This window comes from Macaca fascicularis, chromosome 4 (assembly GCF_037993035.2).
Source record: "Macaca fascicularis isolate 582-1 chromosome 4, T2T-MFA8v1.1".
Classification (NCBI taxonomy): domain Eukaryota; kingdom Metazoa; phylum Chordata; class Mammalia; order Primates; family Cercopithecidae; genus Macaca; species Macaca fascicularis.
In genome coordinates, this window is record NC_088378.1 from 117,536,079 (window position 1) to 117,559,515 (window position 23,437).

General features: G+C 35.4%; 1 protein-coding gene across 50 annotated transcripts in view; it reads right to left on the reverse strand.

The window, feature by feature from the left end:
* Positions 1–23,437, reverse strand: part of MLIP (muscular LMNA interacting protein) — a 258,639-nt gene that overhangs the window by 102,409 nt on the left and 132,793 nt on the right. For 27 of the 50 annotated variants that reach the window (XM_074037778.1, XM_074037772.1, XM_074037806.1 and 24 more), the window contains 4 exons: positions 18,616–18,687; positions 7,265–7,330; positions 7,098–7,181; positions 6,899–6,958 (listed from right to left, as the gene is read on the reverse strand). In XM_074037778.1, coding sequence (XP_073893879.1) covers positions 6,899–6,958; positions 7,098–7,181; positions 7,265–7,330; positions 18,616–18,687 — 282 coding nt within the window. The remainder of the gene's footprint in view (positions 1–6,898; positions 6,959–7,097; positions 7,182–7,264; positions 7,331–18,615; positions 18,688–23,437) is intronic. The other 23 variants (XM_074037809.1, XM_074037811.1, XM_074037804.1 and 20 more) reach the window with 3 other exon arrangements.

Genomic DNA, 23,437 nt, shown 5'->3' on the forward strand with positions numbered 1-23,437 from the left:
CAGAGATTAAGACATGTGTCTTTTCAGAACCAGACTGAAAACAACCATACTTAACCATGATTTTGGAGATGAAGGCAGAACATTTTTCACAGTATGATAGAAACTATAAAAAGATCAGTGATATAACTGATTTGAAAAGAAACTAATGTGCTAAGACAGGAGCATGCTTGACACATCCAAGGCACAACAAGGAGGCTAGTGGGCTGGGATGGAGTGAGTAAAGGAGAGAGTTGGAAGAAAAAGGCAATCACAGAAGCATTGGGGCACCAGACCATACAGGCCCTTCCAGGACCTTGTGAGGACTTTGCTTATATTCTGAGGGAAATGTGTAAGCACTTCTGGCTTTAAATAGAGGAGGGTCATGATCTGACTTATGCTTTAAAAGGTTCTCTGCATTTCATGTGTTAAGAATAAACTATTGTGAGTCAGAGGTATAGGGACAAAACTCTTGTACTATCCAACAAAACACAGTGGCTCAGTAGTGCAGAAGCCATGAAATAACCATAGTCGACATATTCTGAAGCTGTAGAAACAGGATTTCTATAGAAGAGATGTGAAATGTGAGAGGAGGAGAAGAATAAAACATGACACCAACGTTTTTGGCCTTGAGCAAATGAAAGAGTAAAATTCTACCAATGGAGACGAGAAGGCAACATATGGAATCATTTTGTCAGAGAAAATCTAGATTTTATTTGTATGCATATTGAGGATAAGACATTTGTTAGAAGTCTAAATGGAAATGAAGAGTAGGTATTTGGAAGTCTGCAGTTTGAGAGAGAATCGTGGACTAGAAATAGAGTTGTCAGCATATATGTAGTTAGTTTTTATAACATAAAACAGAGTGAGATCACCAAAGGAATGAATATACAGAGAAATGAGATGTTTGAGGACTCATGACTAGAGCATTCCAACATTAACAGTTTGTGAAGAAGAAGATGAACCAGCAAAGGAGACTAAGAAATAATAACAAAAAGGGAGATAGAGGAAAAACAGATAGAGTAAGGCATTCTAAAATACTCTAGAGGGAAAATGTATCAAAGAGGAGGGTGTGAGCAACTGTCTCAAATTCTGTTGCTGTCATCTCAACTCAGGACTGGGTTTATTGCAATGCAGAGGACTTCAGGAACCTTGGAAAAAGTGGTTTTGGTGACATAAAAAAGGAGATTTAAGAGGAAACTGGAGAAAAGGAATTGAAAGTAGAATATATAAAAATTTTTTTTTTTTTTTTTTTTGAGACGGAGTCTCGCTCTGTCGCCCAGGCTGGAGTGCAGTGGCCGGATCTCAGCTCACTGCAAGCTCCGCCTCCCGGGTTTACGCCATTCTCCTGCCTCAGCCTATCCCTATCACACCTTCTCCCCTCAATCTTAGTTAATGATCTTACATTTTACTTCATTGAAACGTGTTAGTTATGAAATAACTAAAGATATTGGTTATAAAATTATTTCTCTTCCACCAAACTACAAACATTCTTGCATCTGTAGCTGTCATGTCCTTTATTTTCCATCCTGTTACAATGAAGGACATTTCCAGCTTATTATCAAATGGTCTTAGCACATTTGGGCCACTATCACAAATATCATTGACTGAGAGGCTTATAAACAACAGAAGTTTATTTTCCACAGTTCTGGAGACTAAGAGGTCTAAAATCTAGGCACTAGCAGATTTGGTGTCTGGTGAGGGCCCACTTCTGGTTCATAGATGAGGCCGTCTTGTATGTCTTTACATGGTGGAAAGGGTAAGAGGTTTCTCTCAGGACTGTTTTGTAAGGGAACTTACCCCATTCATAAGGTCCCCATCCTCATGACCCAATCATTCCCTAATGGCCCCATCTGATAATACCTTCATATATTTCAACATATGAATTCTCAGTAGGTGGGTGGGGCACAAATATTCAGACCTTTATTTCCCCTTCTTCTCTAGAATTAGTACTTCTTTCTCTGCTGAGACCAATGCCACCATATGCAAATTTGATCTGTCATTTTCAGCTTCACAAAACAAAAAATTCTTTCTTGACCTTACTACCAACCTAATTTCCTTTTCCTTTTAACAGCCAAACATTTCAAAATAGTTGTTTTGTTTTATTTTTACATATTCTATCCCTGCTTTCTCATGCCACAACACATTTAAACATCAGAGATAAGATCAATGGGGTGAAGTGAGGGACTACTAAAATCTGAGGGTAGTAAAAAGAGGTAACAATGAAGACAATATCAAAGTGGTCCTTCAGCCTTCGGGGAGAAAACAGTTAACTATAGGTTTCAACAACTGGCCAGCTTCTGATGAATCTTTCCCTTGATCCCTTGCTTAGCAGTGATGACTGGGACAGCTATTGGAAGAGAAGAATATACCATAAGCAGAGGTGCAGGGAGGCAGAAAGGAGGGTCAGGGTCACCAGGGTGGAGAGGAAGTGGCAAGTGGGAACTGGTTGATACTATGGCACTTCTCCCTTCTGAAGCACATGCTCCTCCTGCTCTTAAAGAATAAATAAATAAACCTCACCAGAATTGACAAGTGCTAGGACTTGGGTTTCAGGACCTGCCACCCCAGGAACCAGGCATATATACACCCAACTTAGTTGACATGCTCAGGGAAATTTGAGTTTCCATGGAAACATAATAAGACATCTGAAAAACTTAAATACTATAAAAGAAAACAATGGTTCCTCTATTCCACTCCTAAGTATTTACCCAAGATAAGTGAAATCATATATCCATACAAAGTCTTGTTTACAAACGTTCTTGGAAGCTTTATTAGTAATAGCTCCAAATTAGAAATAACCCAACCATCTATTAACTGGTGAATAGATAAACAAAGGATGGAACATCCACACAGTGGACTACTAATCAGCAATTAAAAAAAAAAAAAAAAGAGCTACTGATCCATGCAATGATATGTGGATGAATTTCAAATGCCTTCTACTAAGTAAAGGCTAAAGTGACTACAGACTATATAATTACATTTATATGATATTCTTGAAAAGGCAAAAGCATAGGAACACATGAAAAGATAAGTGGTTTCCCAGGACTTGGGTTAGAGGGAAGTATATACTAAAAAAGAGCACAGGGAACTTTTTCAGTTGATGGAAATGTTTTGTTTGGAATGAGGTAGTAATTATATGATTGGATTCTTTTGTCAAAACTCAGAACTGTAAACTAAAAAGATGGAGTTTACAGTGATTACATTATGCCTCAATAAATCTTATTTAGAAGAAAAAATTATGTCAGCTTCAACAAAGAATGTAAGACAGGAATTGAAGGAAAGAATAGATACTGAACAAAATCTTGAACTGGAACATTAGATCAAGGATTCCTCTTGAAGGAATTAGAAAATAATAAATAGAAAAATATGAAGAGTAAGAGACATGAAATACACAATCAAAAGTGACAAAATCAGTATTATAAGAGTCCCATGTGGGAATAAATATTTGCAAAAATAATGATTAAAAATTACCGAGAATGTAAGGGAAAGAAAAGATCGAAGACTTCATATGAAAGGTCATAAAGGGTAACAATCAAAATATACAAGAAAAAAATGCATGCCTAGATACATCATAAAAAATATCTGTAAGATCATACATAAAGATAAAGTTTTATACAGAAAAGCTTATACAGCAATTCTGTAAATGATCACTCTATAGCCGAGGAACGAGTATCATGCTGACAAAATAATTCATAAGTATGCTGTTGAAGAAAAAGAAACCTAGGGGGAAAATGTTGAAGAAAGAGGACCTACAATTTTATTTGCAGCAAAACTATAATTTAAACGAAAAGGCAAAATAAAGATGTTATCATGGACAGAGCTCACAAAATCTACACAAAAATATCTTGCTTTATACAACTTGAAGCAAGATTCCAACAAGAAAAACAATAAACCCAGGAAAAAGCTTTGAATGTGTGCAAAATAAGGATCTAAATCAGAAATAAGTATCTAAACAAAGGAAAGATCAAGAAGTGTTCAGACATAAAGTTCAAAGCAATACTAATAAATTGTATGTGTATGTGCTTGTGTTTTTATATACAGGTTGATTAAAAACAAGTAGAAAGTGAAAAGTGCTATAGTGCTTACAAAATGTTGGGGAAAACATTTATACGTTTTAAAATTGATACAAAATTAAGCATAATAATTGTCTTTAAGAATGTACATGTAACTACCAGAAGTAACAAGATATAAAGTAAAATTTTCAAGATGTTTAAACTAGTAAATATCAAAATTGCCTAAGGAAAGCAGAAAAAAAAAAACCAGGAGAAATAAAAACATTTTAAATAGAAAACACGAAATAAGATAGCAAAAATTCACCCTAACATAACAAGAATTGCAATAATTATAAGTGGCTTAAGGTCCCTGGTAAATAGAATCTGATTGACTGTAAAAATTATATCCAGAAATACGCTGTTCTGAAGAAAATTAGACAAAAGGGTATGAAAAAAAGTAAAGTAACAGTAAATGATACATCTAGGAAAACAACAATTAGAAATTATAAATAAAAAGTCACTATATTAATACTCAGAAGGAAAACCTTAAGTTAAAAAATGATTATATATGCCGATAAAGCTTCTAAAAACTCAAAAACGAGAATGAATGCCAACACACAAGCACCAGCAATATGGTTTCAAAATATACAAGTCAAATCTAATAAACATTCCTTTAGACTTATCTTTCTCTGACCCTTGGCCGCAATCAACATCATTATATTCGAAACACTCTCTTCTATAGCTTCCATGATATCACACTGCTCTGACTTTCCTCTTACCATAAAAGCCTTTTCATTATCATTTACTGGCTCTCCATCTCCTTTTTCAGACCTGTGATGTTATGTTCCTTGGAGCTCTGTACAGGACACTTACAATGTCTATGTGCAAATGACTCTCAAATATCTCCGATCAGCTTCAAACACACAGGTTTAAGCTTTCTTGATAAGCACTTCAAACTCATCCTTGTCTAAAACTGACATAACCCTCTGCCTGCCACTATACAGCTCTTCCTTCGTTGTTGTCTATCCTCAAAGCAGAGACCTGTAGTTCATTCATGATTCTTCTCTCTCCTTCACTACCCGCACCCAAACTCTCGGCAAGCCTCAAACGGTCATGCTTCTCTCTAGCTCTTCTGAACCCACCCTATTCAGACCACACCACCACTGACTGTTTCCCTGACTGCAGGAGCCTCCTCACAGCAGCCATATTGATCATCTTCTATAGTTTCATATTATTCCCACTATGGTTTTATGTCTCCCCATTTTCTTTGGAATAAAAGCTTCATGCCATGGCAAATAAGTGTTTAAATTACTGTGCTTAACCCAGTTTCTCAACATCATTTGCACTGTTCATCCCTAGCTCAGTGTACAGCAAGCACATTGGCTGTCTTCTTTATCTTCATACACACTAAGCTCTTTCATGCTTCAGGAAATTACACATGCCTGTTTCTGTACCTGAAAGCTATTATTCCTGATCAAAATTTCTGTTGCTGGCTCTTTTCCACCTTTGGGTCTCAGCTTGAATTCTACCCCTTGATCACTATATTCAAAGCATGTGCCTTAGGTTACTCAGCCTTGCTTATGTTCCTAGTGCCTTGCAGTACCAGACTTACAGTAGGTGCTTAATAAATACCTGTTGAATGAAAAATTGCCTTGAACGCAGTAGCCTAAAATACTGGGTTTTTTTTAACACCATAAGCATTAAATATTTGTTAAAGAAACCAGTAATGTAGATTATTATCCATATATAACTTCTTAAATCCCTTTCTCATTATATTTAATATAATACAGGTCTTTTACATGTTCAACAAATGAAATAAGAAAAAATATATATTTTAAAATTGATATAATATCTGACAAATCAAAGTTTTATATTAAAAGGCTTAAAGGATATATAACAAAATAGACTTCAAATACAGAAATTATAATTATCCATTTGTGGGTCCTCTGCTAAAATATAATTAATATGATAACAATTGATTACTGGGTTTTATATGTCATTACTAATGGATATTTATTGATAATATTCCAATTGAAAATTAGGATTACTCTTCTAGTTATGTACAGTTCTGTACATTTGAAAATTACTTTAGATGCACAGTGTCCCATGTTTTAAGAAAGGACAGGAAAAAAGTATACTAATTCCAAGGAAATAAATAAATAAGGCTGACCAAAAAAAAGAAAAACAGTAACTAATAACTAACAATTATCAGTAAAGGAAAAATCATAGGCATTTTGAAATTTAGATGAGTAGAGCTTAACTGTTTGAAAAAAATAATTTGGAGAAATGTAGTATTTTATAATAACAAATGAAAATAACTATTTTATAAGAAGGAAATATGTACACAATTACAACAATTAATAGTTTAGTAGTACTCTAACAATCTAAAATATCCAGTTTTATTTCCCTTTGAGTCAAAGAATAACGAAATAAATTCAATCAGCAAAAAGAAAAAAATTCTAGAAATATTACTTCTGTTAAACCTCTTAGACTAATTTTACTTTAGTCTACTTCATTTTTTACTTCTCTATTTTTAAGTGACTATAAATTCCATAAATATTGAATCTATAATTTGAGTGAGAATGAGCCACAAATTATACATTCTAAATGTCAACGTAAAAAAAAAATAGTCTAATATGTTGGCTTTCAAATTGTTTTGAACTTGACCCACAGAAATAGATTTTACTTTGCAACCCTGTATAGACTTACCTTGCATTATATGTGTACATGTAATCAAATGTCAACAAAACCTATACATTGCTTGAAACCAAGTCTAATATTTGCTATCTTTAAAATTCTACAAAAAAGACTGATTGCTATTCACTAAATTTATTTCTCAATTCACTATTGGACCTTGACTTGCAGTTTGGAAATCATTGATCTAATAAATCTTATGGTTCCATAAATTATATTAAATACATACATACTTTGACTGTGTCAGAACCCAACAATGTCTTTGGGGACCTTGAAGGAGAATCAGAAGAATGCTGGAAAAAAAGAAAGGAAGGAAGGAAGAAGAGAAAAGGAAAGAAAAGAACAAGCCTGTGAGGCATCATACTAAAGTAGAGGAAAATGAAGAGAAGCAAAGCAAATGTTTGAATTGCATATTCTAGTCTAAGGCATTACCATAGACAAGGAATCCTGTAAGACCTTATCAATGGTAGCACAGAGCTCTTCGGTTTGCTGCCTGAGCTGTGCAGGGAAATACAGCTAGAAGAATTGAAACCAGGTACTGGGTTAGCAATAAGTTTTGGGATTGCATACCAAAAGCAGGGGTAATCTGAAGTTATTACCTCCACTGGTGGTTCTAATGTGTTGTCCTTGGAGACACTTTCAGTCTTGGCTGGTTCATCTAGTGCCTAGTGATAAATGAAATAGTTCTTATATGAGGTTTCTAGTCATACAACTGGAGTAGAAAAGTCTCTTCAAAGAAAGCCTTGTATGTATGAATATTCCAAGAAAAAATATTTGATGAACTATTCTTTAACATAAAGACATTTTTCTTTTAGGTCTTAAGTTTAAATCTTTAATCCATCTTGATTGAATTTTTGTATAAGGTGTAAGGAAGGGGTCCAGTTTCAGTTTTCTGCATATGGCTAGCCAGTTTTCCCAACTTCATTTATTAAATAGGGAATCCTTTCCCCATTGCTTGTTTTTGTCAGGTTTGTCAAAGATCAGATGGTTGCAGATGTGTGGCATTATTTCTAAGGCCACTGTTCTGTTCCATTGCTCTATATATCTCTTTTGGTACCAGTACCATGCTGTTTTGATTACTGTAGCCTTGTAGTATAGTTTGAAATCAGGTAGCATGATGCCTCCAGCTTTGTTCTTTTTGCTTATACAGCCAATTTGGCTTCAAACTCCCTGTCTCCCTAATGATGGGAACTAGGCAAAATCTCTATTTCATTGTTTTCTCCTCTGCTGGGTCTAATGGGCACATTCAATAGTCATCCAGAGATTTGGGCAGAGTTTATCTACAACATTTAGGGCTCCATTTGGCACTCTCTTTTCCAGATTCTCCCCTCATTTTCTAGTTTCTGTATGACCTTACACTGTTCTCTGTTTCCTCATCTAATAAGTCTGCTGGGTTGTTGCTGAATTTTCACTACTTCATTGTGACCAGACGAGGGACTACCCATAAGGTGAAAAACTATAAAATCTAGAAACCAACCTAGTGCCATATTTTTCTTGCAAGCGTTGACTCTACTGCAGTTTCTACCTACCTTGGTCATGCTTCAGTACCTTCAGATAGTTTTTTATATTCTTATCCAGAGTTTATCATTGTTATCTGTAAAACAGTTGGTCCAATACAAGCTACTTCTCTATTTGCAGAAGCAGAATAAGGCAAGCTAATTTAAAATTAATTCAAATTTCAATTTTCAGCACATATTTTATCACAGAGATTGTATAAATTAAATCTCAAACCTGTCTCAGGGTAGGCTCGTGACTAAAGGTCATTTTTTCCTACCCTAAGCCTAGATTGCTATAAGAAAATGTTATGACCATTCACGGTGGCTCACACCTGTAATCTTAGCACTTTGGGAGGCGGAGGCAGAAGGATCACTTGAACCCAGGAGTTCAAGAACAGCTTGGGCAACACAGTGAGATCTCATCTCTATAAAAAATTTTAAAAATTAGCTGAATGTGGTGACATACACCTGTAGTTTCAGAAACTTGAGAGACTGAGGCAGGAAGATGTTTGAGCCCAGGAGTTCGAGGCTACAGTGAGCCCTGATCACACCACTGCACTCCAGACTGGGCAACAGAGTAAGACACTGTCTCTAAAAAAATAAAAAAAAAAAGCAGGATTGTCATTTCCCTTTGAAAAAAAAAATGTTGTCATTCTTCTTGCAACTGAGAGTGTGACAATTCAAAAATCCTGACCTCTTAATGGGGATGCAATTCCCGTTCTCTATTTTACCAGAGCATCAGCACCATGACAAACGTTCTGAATTTCAGCCTGCTTTTAGTATTTGACCCTTGGGGATTTCCCCTGCCTTTTGGGTTCTTTTTGTTTTTGTTTTTGTTTTTGTTTTTTGTTTTTTTTTTAGTGAACTCAGCATTATACTGGGCTGAATACACATAAAATTGTCAGTATTTAACTGAAAAACACTTGCCAAGATGTCAATTTCATGTGGTTTGACTTGTTTTTTAATGCATTTTTTAAATTGATCGTCGATTATAGGTATTTTACAACAGGAAATTTTTCAAGCAATCTAGTTTCAGTGTACTTTCAAAGTTTGAAAATCTACAGCCAGAAAGGTTACAGAAAAAATATATGCCATGGGTTCTGAAGACAGTTATAAAAGAGGTTACCAAAAATGCAATAAGCAATTGTAGGCACAATGCAGTTATTTTCAAGAGAAATATCGTCACTTGAATATATATGTTCCGGTAGATTTATAAACAGACAAATGAAAGACTCAGTTCTCTATTGTCGTGTATTATATAACTTTTTAGAATTACAGGTTCCCCTCTCCTCTTATTTAGATTTACCTCGTATTTCTCATTTCTTTATTCCCATTCTGTGGTAGATATATCCTGATAGAAGGTGTTACGCCAATTGTGAAACCATGGAATCCATTGCTCATCAAAATCTCTTTTCCCCCTTCTAACAACCAGGGATCTCCATCCAGAACTATTAGCCTTGACCAAGAGGTACCAGGTCCAGATGCTAGAACTGCCATTTTGGCATGGGACATACCCCCTAAGAATTGGGAATTACCAGGTCGAGATGCTAGAACTGCCATTTTGGCATGGGATATACCCCTAAGAATTCAGAAAAGTGACTTTAAAAGATAAAATTTTACTATCCCATGTTTTAATAGCTCATACAGGTAAATATTGTCTGGAAATTTTTGTTTTCAAAATCCACTTTTCTGTATTAAGTAACAAAATTTGGAAGGTTTGTTATGATAACCTAATAAAAACATTCAAGATTGCTTCTTTCTTACCATAACAAAAATCTATTTTGTGCTTTCTTTCTTCATTCTTTAAAATTATGATTACTCATGAGAAATGATTGGCAGGGAACTGAAAATTTCACAAAAATAACTCTTCACTGGTGTTCAGATGGTTTAGTATTTTCCTGGCATGCTGTTTCAATCACCTCCTGTTCATCTTGTTAATGGGGGGAAGGTTCCTTTCCTTGTGTTACAGGGATAGATGGTTACATAACCCTTGACACTATACAGATAAAATCCACGACAGTTTATTAGTCACATATACTCACAGTCCAGGGAAGGGGGACACCACAAAACGTGCAGGGCCACATGAACGTAGCAATAAGGAACAACCAGGGGTTGTGGGTATCCAGAGAGTAATGTGCCCCTGGTTCCACCAAAGGATATGATTGGCTTGTTTGAACTGGAACCTATTACTAAGGTATACTCAGGAATTGCACCTGGTCAGTTGGATAAGGAGGGTTGTTTGGCTAGAGAACCGTATCTGCAGGAGCAGAGTGAAGAGGGGAACTTGCAATTAGGCCATTTGAGGCTCTCTCAATGCTAGCAGATGTCAAGGTAGCACACAATATTGGGCCTTAATTTTAGGTCTCACACCACATGTGACCTCTACTATAGTGAAAATTATGGAGACAAAACATGTCAGAAATTAAAGATCAGGACTAAGAGCCAGCTCCTCAGGAGTGGATTTTGTTCTGTCTCTTGCTCACCATTCCAACAATGCCTTTCATATGCTCCTCACTCGAAGGCTGCTCTTTAACCACAAAGAACCACTTGAGTTCTTTGAACTTGCGGTGATCTTTTGAACTACATGCAATTAACTCTTCCTAGATTGACTCTCAGTTCACTTAGAGAATTCCTATTCATCCTGAAGATCCAAATCAAACTCCTTTATAACATCTTTCTTGGCCTAACACTAGGCAAAGTCAGCCATTCTCTGTTTGGGGTACCATATCACTTTGCACATATCTTAAGTATATTGTATCATAATTATTTTTTAAACTATATCTCTACCCTACTGGGCTATTTGTCCTAGTAGGCTACAGAAAATATGATATTTATCTTTGTAGGCCCAGGATAGAGAATATGATAGGTGCTCAGTAAAGGTCTTTATGATTAATCACTGGGTAAACCAATGAATAAATGAAGTTAAGTTAAATTAATAAATGAATCACAGAAATAATATGATTTAAATACTCCCTGGTAAAATGCTCTAGAGAAGTGTTTTAAACTCTTTGAGTAACTTAATTAACAAATAAACTGTATCTTTCTCTATATTACAGTTAAATTTGTTTACCATCAAAGATTTGAGCATATAATCAATGCTAGTGCAATGAGATTATTTCCTTTTTCAACCCAAACCAAATAAGATCAACATTTTAATTAGTCTGTGGAAACTTACTGCTCGTAAACATAACTTTTGTTAGGTTACTTGTGATATTGAAATTCACTCAGAGAATGACAGAACTATCTACTCAGGTCCGTCGGAAAACTAGAAAATAACTTGTGCTAGGTCAGTAATGCTAAAATTTTGAAATGGCACAAAATACTCAGACTGTGTTTTAAAAATTGGATGGGGGGCTTATTTTGAACTTAAGTAGTCTTGAAATTTACTAGAATTGATTTTTTTAATTGACTGTGTGTTACTTGTCAAATGTATCATTGTGATATACACTTCTTCTAGCTTCTTTTCCTATTGTCCAAAAATTTCTTTTAAAAACATATTTTAAATCTCCATTAGTAAGAATTCTGACCAGAGATTGCTTTTTGGCAAGCTAGCCAGTAGGAAGATATTGTTTCACTAGATTTATTCATTTTGGGTAAAAGTCTCTTCAAATATTATCTAATAAATTATTGCTATTAAAAATGTATATTTTCTACCAAGTTGGACTACAGAAATTGAGGCATAAATGGAATATTCTTTGAGCTCATTCATCTTAAAGAATTCTTAACAAATACAAATAATCAGAAATACTCTCATTAGAAGTGTTGGTAGTTTGTTCAGAAGTGCCAACTTTGGGGCTTAGCTTTTGAAAAGACACCAAATAAATCTCATAGCAGAAAATAGTTTCTGAACTTAACGCTACATTAAAATTCAGAGCCAAGAAATGTGAAAAAGCACTGTAAATCAAAGTCCTTGTGTAAAAGTATGCCAATAAATTGTAATAGGTATTCCCAATTATGAGTGCCTCTGATGAAACTGCAAACATTTTTTACTCAAATATATTGAGTTAGTCTAATTTGCTCCCTTAAAATATAGATGAAGTTCTAAAAATCGGGAGTTGGAAAGTAAACTGCCTCCAAAGGAAGAATGATCTAACAGAATCTGTAAACTTTTTGTTATACCTAGACTATCTATTTGATTGAATTTCAAAGTTTTCATTCCTGAGTTATTAGATTTTAGTAATGATCAAATCAACCCCCCAAAATTATGTTTACCCTAAATTCTCCTATACTTCATTAATATGACCCGCTATTTGGTAGAATAAATCCCCCAAGGACTACAAAATACTTACCGGACTAATACAAAACCATTTGTAGGATAGTAGATATTGTTAGAAAAATGAATCTCACTTTGATTGTCTAGTTGGGGATTCAGGTCTGAATAACGTTCACCTCTGAAGGAAAGGAAAAAAAGGACACTGCAAACCGAAGGAGCTTGCAGATATATACAGTAGGGTTACTTTAAAGATCTAGGAATATTTGCCAGTAAAATATTTTTACATGATTGGTTTAAAAATATCAAGAACTGAAGATACTTGGTGATTTTACTCCCAAGAGCTTTGGAAAGTTAAATGTTTGTTCCTCCTACAGAGAAGGGAGTTTTTGCAAACCATTCCAACCGGTTTCAAACACATTCCAGCAAAGCTCAATGGTAGGAGAATCTATACTTTTTTTGCACTTAATTAAGGATGGCTGAAGGGTGTTCTTTATTTCCAGAAGCACCTCCTTCACTGTAATTTGCCTCATCTCTTTCAGTAGCTCAACGAATTGAGCTGGTTTGTAATCCATCACTCTCTCAAGTCATCTCAGAGCGACATTATTTCCCATTTTCTTTTAATTTTTCCACATAAAAACAAAATACTCTTGTTGCTCTCATTTAATGAAGATATAAATATATCTTACCAAGTAATGAAAACAAGTATTGTAGGCAGGGATCCCATATCAACATCCCTCTCAATAATTCACTGTAGTTAGCTGATGTCATTGTAAAGCAGGGAACAGGGAAGGCTGAGAGCCAATCAGAGCTCCTCTGAGGTCCAATTTAGCAACTTAGTAACCTTGATGCTTTAGAGAATTTACTTGGCTTCTTTGAGCATTAAATTCTTCACAGAGTTGTGAAGATGAAAGCACACTTAGCTCAATATCTGAAACACTAGAGTATTCAATATGGTAGTCGTTGTGATTGTATTGTCTAATCTTCAAAAGGTGCCGGCTTACTTCCCTTCTAGCAGAAGGCCATTCTATAAGCTTTTCCATGGAAGTAGAATTGATGAGGCTTATTCTGTCCTAAAGAAAGATCTTTTGCTATTGTTGTTTTGATTGGCATACAGTAGTCTACTTTATTTTCATATGCTTAAGAACCTGTGGAATACGATTGGAAATTTTACAGATCTATATGGCCCCAAACTAAACTCATTTATTCAATGAACGTTTCGTAAAGAATATAGTATATCATCTCCTCAAAAAGTTCAAGATAAAGAAAGAAAGCAGTAAATATGCATAATTAAATACAATTTGATAATTTTTTTAAAAATTATGCACACAGTAGACAACTACCTGAGAACCATCTACCATAGATTTGAGTCCTGGACTCTTCTCCATTATTAAAGAAAAATTGGGAACACATTTGCCTCTTGTACTAAAATCTAAATTAAGCAATGTTTCTCTAATATAAGTCGTGTGCTAAATTAGCAATAAGGTTTTGTTAAATTTTTAAGACATAAAGAAATCTTCTTTTTTGAGACTGAGTCTCACTGTGTCACCCAGGCTGGAGTGCAGTGGCGCAATCTCGGCTCACTGCAGCCTCCACCTCCCGAGTTCGAGTGACTCTCCTTCCTCGGTCCCCAGAGTAGCTGGGATTCTGCCACCATACTCGGTTAAATTTTTCTTTTGTATTATCAGTAGAGACAGGGTTTCACCATGTTGGTCAGGCTGATCTCAAATTTCTGACCTCAGGTGATCCACCCACCTCGGTCTCCCAAAGTGCTGGGATTACAGGTATGAGCCATCACACCCTGCCAAGATATAAAGAGATTTTAAAATATTCTCACCTAAGGACATATGTTTAATAAGATTGGAGTTTAGCAACTCATGCTTTAAAAAATTAAATAGGCAACTTAACTGGGTGTGGTGGTATGTACCTGTAGTTCCAGCTACTCAAGAGGCTGAGACAAGATGATTGCTTGAGACTAGGAGCTCAAATCTAGTCTGGGCAACATAGCAAGACCCCATTTCAAAAAATGAAACAAAAAATCAAAGAGGCAACTTAGAATAAATAGACTTGATAGCTGACAGGATATATCACAATTTTGCCTTTCTCTTTTTATGCCATCGTTTTTATTAGTTGTCAAAATAACTACTTTTATATTCCTTGCACCAAAGGAAAGATGTTTATCCTATAACTTTCCATTTAAAGAATTAAACCTGTAATTATTTTTTGCTGTATATAAAACTGAGCTGCTCCAGAATTCTTCTGTCAAGTACACACTTCTTATGAATCAAATGTATCATGAAAATGGCAGACAGTAATGCCATTTATTAGGAACATTGTACCTAGCCCCAGCCCTAATTTTATGCTCAGAAATACTTATGAGGAAGGAAACAGAGAATTTAAATTACTTTCAAGGAAAAAATTTATATTTTCATGGAAAAATATTAATCATTGGTAAGACAATAAAGGTGCATATTCTTTGATTTTATGGAAATACTTCTTCATTCATTCTCTCCTCCTTTAACAATTACATGATAAAAATAATAATCTATTTATTTGGAATATTAATATGTGCCAAACAGTTTAATTTTAAGTTTTTACCTATTGCTGTCAGACTCAGATAAGAAGAAAAACTAGTCAATGAAAGAGAGACTTTTAACATTCTCTGAAAAAGACAGCAATATACACATCAAGACTGATATGGTTTGGCTGTGTCCCCTCCCAAATCTCAACTTGAATTGTAGCTCCCAGAATTCCCATGTGTTGTGGGAGGGACCCAGAGGGAGGTAATTGAATCATGGGGGCCGGTCTTTCCTTGCTGTTCTCATGATAATGAGTAAGTCTCACAGGATCTGATGAATTAATCAGGGGTTTCTGCTTTTGCTTATTCCTCATTTTCTCTTGCTGCCACCATGTAAGAAGTGCCTTTGATTCTGAGGCCTCCTCAGCCATGTGGAACTGTAAGTCCAATTAAACCTCTTATTTTTCCAGTCTCAGTTATGTCTTTATCAGCAGAGTGAAAACAGACTAATACAAAGACTAAAAATAAAGTCCATATCAAAGTTGTTTTATCTACAGACCTTAGTATATTGTTGAACATAATGTAATAAAGTCTATGGACAGTCACAATGTAATCTGATTACTTCATAATCACTGGTATTTCATCCTCATGTGATTCTTCGAGAAGATGATTATTGGCAGGAGGTTAAGCCAAAGACCCTGATGAAGCCAACACAATAAAAATCATACCTTACATTTATCTCTCCCTATAAATCCTTATTTAACACTTAAGCTACAAATGCTTCCTTCTTAAAGGTTCACAGGGGAAAAATGATAGAATATGGAATAAGATATAAATTTAAATTTTGATGCGGACAATAAATTACAGAACAGAAGTACCAGAAACCTCATGTTCCCTGCCAACAAAGTGTACTCTTTTAAAAATGATGGGCTTCATCCAGGGTTGATTAAAACTGAAACCAATCCAGTAATTCAATGAGAGCTTAATGTCTCATTACAAGAGATGCTTGTATTTCAATTCGGAGAAAATCTTGTTTTTAAAAATAGCATTATTTTTTAAAAAGTAAATCTCATTTCTCATTGATTATACTATATGCTGTAGAACAGAATGTGGCATAAGATACCCACCATGGGTATAATCCAATTGGAGAGATAATTGTTGAAATAGCTAAGACATGAATTATTTTTGTTAGCTCCAGCTTCAAGGAATTCCACAGCATGGACCCTAGCCAAGTATTATAATGAATCTACAACATTACCCTACCCCTGAATTGTGGTGTTCTGTGTTATATCAAAGAGATCTCAGAAAACCTTCTGTGATTTAAAATATTGCAAGATTTTTATTCTTCCATAAATAGAAGAGTTCCTCAAGATTATAGTCCTAATTTTCCCACTCAATTCAGAAATAAATCCCTTTGATTTCAACGGCATTAAGATAAAGTCTATTGTATATGCAGATGGGTGTAAAGGATTAAATTGCCAGATTTATTTTTTAAAACTGTAACACCGAAAGGAGCAATACAATATCATTCAAAAAATACCACTGAAAATGGAGGTAACTCATAAAATCTTTAGATAAGGCTTTGATATTTTAAAATTCTTACAAAGTAAAGTTTCTTATTAAGGAACACATAACATGGGAAAGCCTGTAGAAAATATGTGGAATAATATAAAGGGCCTAAAGAAAAAAAATTCATATCACATCTGAGACCTTTGAATAAGTTAAATGTTTATGGTCCAAAAACTATACTAGCCAAGAGACAATAACCTACATTAGTACTTATACAAATATTCAGCCCCCTCTGGAATAACATTATTTTAAATTTAGATGTCATGTTTATATTTCGTACTAAAAATAGAAATAATTTTCCTACAGAACGTTTTATTTAAAATTAAAAACACAAAATCTTTTGCACATGAACTTGTATAATAGGTTAAATATACATCAATACCACCATACACATTTATGAAATGGGTTTCTAATAAAATTGGAAATTAAACTAATGACTCTTCATCTTTACTGACTAATGAATACATTATAAACTCTATAATTTAGTTAATTGGAAGAGAATTCTGGAAACAATCCTAATGGACAGAGATTCTGGAAACAGTACTGACATCTAGTCTTATCTCACAGAAGACTTTCAGAAAGATTAACTTTCATTTTTCTAAATAGGAAATTTACATAGTAGCAGAACATATTTCCAGGAGAATGTGCCTAGATGAGGTGAGACAAGTATGAGGGAAGGATGAGGATGAAAGCAGGCTCCTTAACTCCTCTTTGTCTCACTGCTGATGGAGAGTGATTCTCCCACATCTGTGAAAGCACACACTTGTGACAAGTTTCCAGAAATAGTCATCCAAAATAGGCAGAGTCTGTGGTGTGGGAACTCTGCCACCATCTCCCACCATTATGGCCCTAAAGTGTGGAATAAGGGGCAATGGAAAAGTGTCCCTTTCCACAACCTCCTGAAGTCTCCTGAAATCCGTGTTTTAGTCCCATCTCACCTTTTAACAGGCAATAAGGGGTAGAAATTCAGGAGAGATGCTAGGGAAAAAGCTGCAGATTTTCCTGCAGCCTAGTGAACCTACAGTTCAAAGCACTTACATATACAGAACATAGATTGGACACTACCTGTATATAATTTGGAATTAATGTCTACCTATACACTACTTATCCCACTAACAATTCCTGCTTATTAGATAAGAGATCATACAAAGGTTTTACTCTTCAGATCATGCTAAAAGAATAAGAATGTAGATTTATAAACCAGTGATCAAAATGCCACCTGGTTGGCAAACAACGTTTTGATAAATGATAGTAACAGTCTTGAAACTCCATAATTACACAGAAAAAAATGGACTTAGTGCATTGAGAAATAAATTGACTAAATACATAATCATAAAAGTAATATATGAAATGGATAATTTCACAGACTTGGTAAGTCATTTCACTTTGATTCTGATATAACTCTATTTGGCTTTCATTTAAACATGCATAACATACTTATTAAACAGGAGGCTTTAATTTAATTTACCTACTTACGTAACAACCTATAATTTTATTATAAATGACCCTTAATAGCAAAGCAAAAATCTCTTGGAGCCATGTGAAAGCAGTTGGGTCACTGACCGTCATCTCAGTCTTCCCTTCTGTTGATGAAAGTGGGACCACTGGATGGCAAGAATGGATGTGTGAAGAGGTTTAGTCCACAATGGAATCTATGAGGCTGAGTTGAATACTCAGCTATAATATCTGAGTATCAGTATTAAGATGGAATGGTGGAAGCCACTGTTAGTCACCAAGTATTTACCAGTCAACAACCAATGTGGCCAACTGTTCACAAATAATCCCATTTTACCCCAATTCTTTTGATCAATATGGATACATATGAAAGTTCTTGATATGAAAGTTTTTGAATATAATAATTATTTAAAATTCCAAAGAAGAAGGATTTATCCAAATCTGAATCAAGTTTCCCAAAGCAGCTTGACAGTGGATTAAACATCTCTAGGCTCATATTCAGCCTCTAGTGATAAACCAATAATGTCTACTACAATTATATTCACCAAAATGTTTTCACCACATCATCCTAAACTGAGAACGGAATATTATTTTAGTAAAGGCAGAACTTTAAAACAGAAATCTTCCCAACAGAAATTTTAGAAAACATTTTAAAAATCACATTAGAAACGTAAAATTCACTGTTTTTGAGCCAACACTGACCTTCTGTTCCAAAAGCAATGTGTTTGTAGGGATTGCTGCAAAAGCCTTGTAGCTTGACTTGGTCTTGTATTGCTAGAATGGGCAACCAGAAAGCAAGAGTAGATATGAAAATGGGAAAGAACATGACATAATTTTCAGACAGTTCTACCAAGTTAAACGACACGTTATCAAATGAAGAAAATGGTTATTATGCTGAACAACTTGTTTCTGACAGAAACAATTAGCTTACCATGTTAATATTGTATTAGAATGAGAAGCAAAGAAGTGCCACAGTAAAATACCAGCCTAGAGATTACAGGCAATTATATGCCACTCCGTTTCAGAACTTAAAAACTTCCTTTACACAAAGTTATATATAAATTTTTCATTAGCAGCATTCCCCCATAGGAGTACTATTCTATACAAGAGGACAGGAGGTGGTTCTGCTTGATCCTCAAAGGCATGTTTCTTTTTAACAGTCTCACAATTAACAAATATTATGCCAGTAAGTGTAATTGAGCTCTTGATCATTTTCTTGCATCATCCATAAAAACAAAGATCAAAATACATAAAAATTAGCAGCCATTTTTTTATGCAAGCAGCAAAGTAGTCAATAATTTGAACATAAACAATATGAGCAATGTAACCCCATAAAGAAAAACCAAAAGTACACACGCTTGATCTTAAACTCATTTTTTAAACCTCATCATCCCCTGCACTTTCTAACAGTTATGTTAATGAAGCAAACGTTAAAACTTCCTAAGTGTTAAGTACAACTCAGAATAAAATAGTTCAGTGTTGTAGAATATTTGGGGGAGAGGGGCGAGCATGAGGAAGCTGTAGAAATCAGGATAAATATGCATAATCAAAAACTCAGTTTTGATACTGCTCTGGGTCTCCAGCTGATTAACTGAGTTCAAGGCTCCTGTCCCTTCAGATGCCCTTGTCTCAGGCAGCTTCCCCAGTGGCCAGTACCAGTGAGGAAATCGGCACAGAGCTCCAGGCTCTCTTAGTGTCTTCAAAAGAAAACCAAAGTGTCTGCAGAAGACAGTGTCATCAAATAAAATTAAGCCTTGGGTTTTATAGATGTAATTGAAGGAAATTTCATTAAAGTGGGGTGGTGAAGGTAAGAGACTGGCACATTCATTTTCCTTAGGAAAAAGTTGAAGTTGTGAGGAATCAAAGTGCCAGATCTAGAAAAAGAAAGTCAGCATCCAGCTAACAGCAGGATGCATTCTCTTTTTTACTGTTTTCCTTCTTTTCTTGGTATACTGAGCTAGAGATAATGAAAAAGCCTGCATGCCAGCAAGTGGCATTATCACACTAGCCAGATAATCAGTCACCCACAAACACATGCTCACTTACACACTCTTATTCATACACATGAATATATACATATATATACGTACTCACATACAGACACACACACACTCTTTCACAAACACACACCCAGCTAAAAGTGCACAAGAGCTCAGAAGCTACACACTTTTTCCCAAAAAATGTACTCTGAGTATTTACTTATCTTCCACTTTCCCTCCACCATATAGCTCTTCTCCCATAGGAAGAAGCTATATGGCTTTCTGCAAGCCTCTCAACTCTTAAGGAACCTACTCTCCCATCTTCTGCATGAGAGGCAATTGCTGGAAGATGTCTCAGGTCACTTCAAGCCCTAAGTTGCTACATTGACCCTGCCCTGCTGTGGTCTCTAGACAAAAAGATATTTGAATAAGAATTGAAATTGAAATACTATCTTTCCATGGGCAGTAGGAGCTGACATTTATTACTATGCTGACATTTATTATTATTACTCACTTAATTTTATAGAAGCCCTATAACTAGAGAGTTATTAAGAAAAATGACTTGTCCAAGATCACGCAGCTCATAAAGAGCCTGCCTGTGTCCAATATACATGCTTTCTCTATAATATTTTTTTCCAAAGAATACATAAGCATACATGTAATGCAGAATAAAATATACCATCTCACTCTATGATGTCTTCATGAACAGTTAATTGTAATTATAGTTGCAAACATAACAGTATCTAGCAATCACTATGAGCCAGGTACCATTCTAAAAGCTTCATGTGAATTAACTCACTCAATTGTCACAACAAAGCTATTAGGTAGATACTATACTATCCCCATTTTATATATGGAAACTGAGGTACAGAAATGTTAAATAACTAATTGAAGGTCACCAGCTAGTACATGTAAGTCATGGCTGGAATTTGGACACAGGCACTCTAGCCCAACAACTATGCACATATCTACAAATGCCCTTGCCTCTCATTTCAGGATGTGCAATCATTTACAGTGCTTGTTCTCCTATCCTCAACTTCCCTAAAGAATATAGCTGGGAAAGCCTGTACAGAGACATATCTTGTTATTGCACACAAAATGTCACAGAATCTTACAATAAGAAGTGATATTGAAGGTGATTTGGTTCAACCCCCTCATCTGACACATGAATCTCTGTTCTGTTTAGTAGCCAAATGAACAATTGCTTGCTTCCCAAGGCAGCACATTCAGGTCTAATTGTTAGAATTAGTACAAAATTCTCCCCTACATTGAGCCAAAATATGCTTCCTACTAATTTATCTCATTGGTCCTATTTCCCCCCTCTTGAAATCATGGCTCATGCCAAGAGTTCTTTCTACATAATTATATTGCTTCCTTCACCAACTCCCTGATACTCAAGTGAAGAATTCCACTACCCTCATTGCTCTCCTCTGATAATATTCCTTAAAATTATAAAAAGTGTTTACCTAGATGTGTTTTTAGCACACAGTAAAATATAATCATCACTTCCATGATATTGACAATAAACTCAATTAATGTAATGAAGATAATAATTGGGATCATCTCCTTAGTTTTTGTGGAGAGTTTTAAAATATGCAAGAAAGGAGGTTGGAGTTATTTCATATTGTTGGATCACACTGAGTAGGCTATCACCTAAATTCCTAATCCTTTCATCTTTTTTCAAAACATTTGCCGTTAACTCCATCCTATATTTATGCTTATTTATACTTTTTTAGACCCAAAAATAGGGCTTTAGGCATTATCTTTACCAAGTTTTATCTGATTAGATTGGGTTTGTCATTGTAAGCAATGAAGATAAGAATTTTTGGATTATTTCATGAAACATTTTGTTAGGTGTGTCATTTTTATCTTCACTCAAATCATATACTAAGGACTAGGAGCTCCTGCCACTGGGTTCTCTCAACTTGGTGGACATTAACTGATCCTGTAAATCTGTTTATGGATGTTCAACTAACATATTTATTCAAGAAATTTTTTCTCTTTCTTTTTCTTTTTTTTTTTGGGGGGGGGGGTGGTGGTGTGGGGAGACAGTCTTTCTCTGTTGCCTAGGCTGGAGAGCCATGGTGCGATCATGACTCACTACAGCCTCTACCTCCTGAGCTCAAGTAATTCTTCCACCTCAGCCTCCAGAGTGTCTGGTAGGAAAGGCATGTGGCACCATACCCAGCTAATTTGTTTTTAATTTTTTTGTAGAGATGGTTTCTTACCATGGTGTCTAGCTTTGCCTTGAATTCTTAGTTTTAAGCCATCCTCCTGCCTCAGCCTCCCAAAGTGCTGGGATTACAGGCATGAGCCACCATGCCTGGCCAAGAAGTATTTATTGAGTACCTACTACATGACATGCACTACTCCTCTAAGACATACGTACCCTTTCCTTTTCAGTCTAAAATTCCCATGTGTTGCCAAAAAAAGACATGTTTTGAGTCCACTCTCTCCTCTGGGTTCTCTTAACAATATATACTCAATCTAAATATGAATTTTTTATTCTAATTTGGAACACATTTCCTCTTAAGCATTTCAAGGCTTCCAGGTGCTAAACCAAATTCATTCATTTTCCTTTTTGGCTTAAAATTATTAATCATTCTAATGTGGAATTACAGGGTTAGAGTAAACATTAGCTAATCATAGGAGGTAAAAATGACGGGCCTAAACCTAAATCTGGCAAACGATGCAATAATACCTATTGGTTCTCTCCAATTTCTAATCTATGCTTTCAGTTAACATTCAATAAATATTTCTTAAATATCTTCTGCATGGTGCAGGTCAACGTTTAGGTTTGGAAAACAAAATGGCATTTTATTACTTATGTTTACCAGAGCTAATCCTGTTTATAAGCAATGCTAGTTGCTAGCTGCAATATAAATGCTGGGTTAGAAGGTAAGGATAGCAAGAACACATTCTGCCCCTTCAGAAAATATTTTCCACCAAAGTCATATATCCTGTTGCTGATGCCTAAAATTCCACCACAGGCTCTAGTAATAAAGATCCATGAGGTCTTAAAGTGAACTGTTAGTTGCCTTGAGGATCAGGGGTTTGGACTCACAGTTACACTTTAAGTGCAGTAAATCAGGGGCCCCTAATCCCTAGATTCAATTGTCACAACAAAGTACCTGTTAGGAATTGGACCAAACAGCAAGAAGTGAACAGCAGGCAAGTGTGTATGGCCATCTAAGCTCTGCCTCCTACCAGATCAGCAGCAGCATTAGATTCTCATAGGAGTGCGAACCCTATTGTGAACTGCGCAGGCAAAGGATCTAGGTTTCATGTCCCTTATAAGAATCTAATGCCTGATGATCTGAGATGGAACAGTTTCATCCCAAAACCATCCCCAACCCCCTAATCCATGGAAAAACTGTCTTCCATGAAACTGGTCCCTGGTGCCAAAAAGGTTGGGGACCAGTGCAGTAAATGAAAGAAGCGTGGATTATATAAACAATAGGATGAGGAAACCATGGTGAAGAGCCTCACTACCATCATGTCCAACTTCTTCCAGAAGCATTCCTGGGCAGAGATGAGAGCATCAC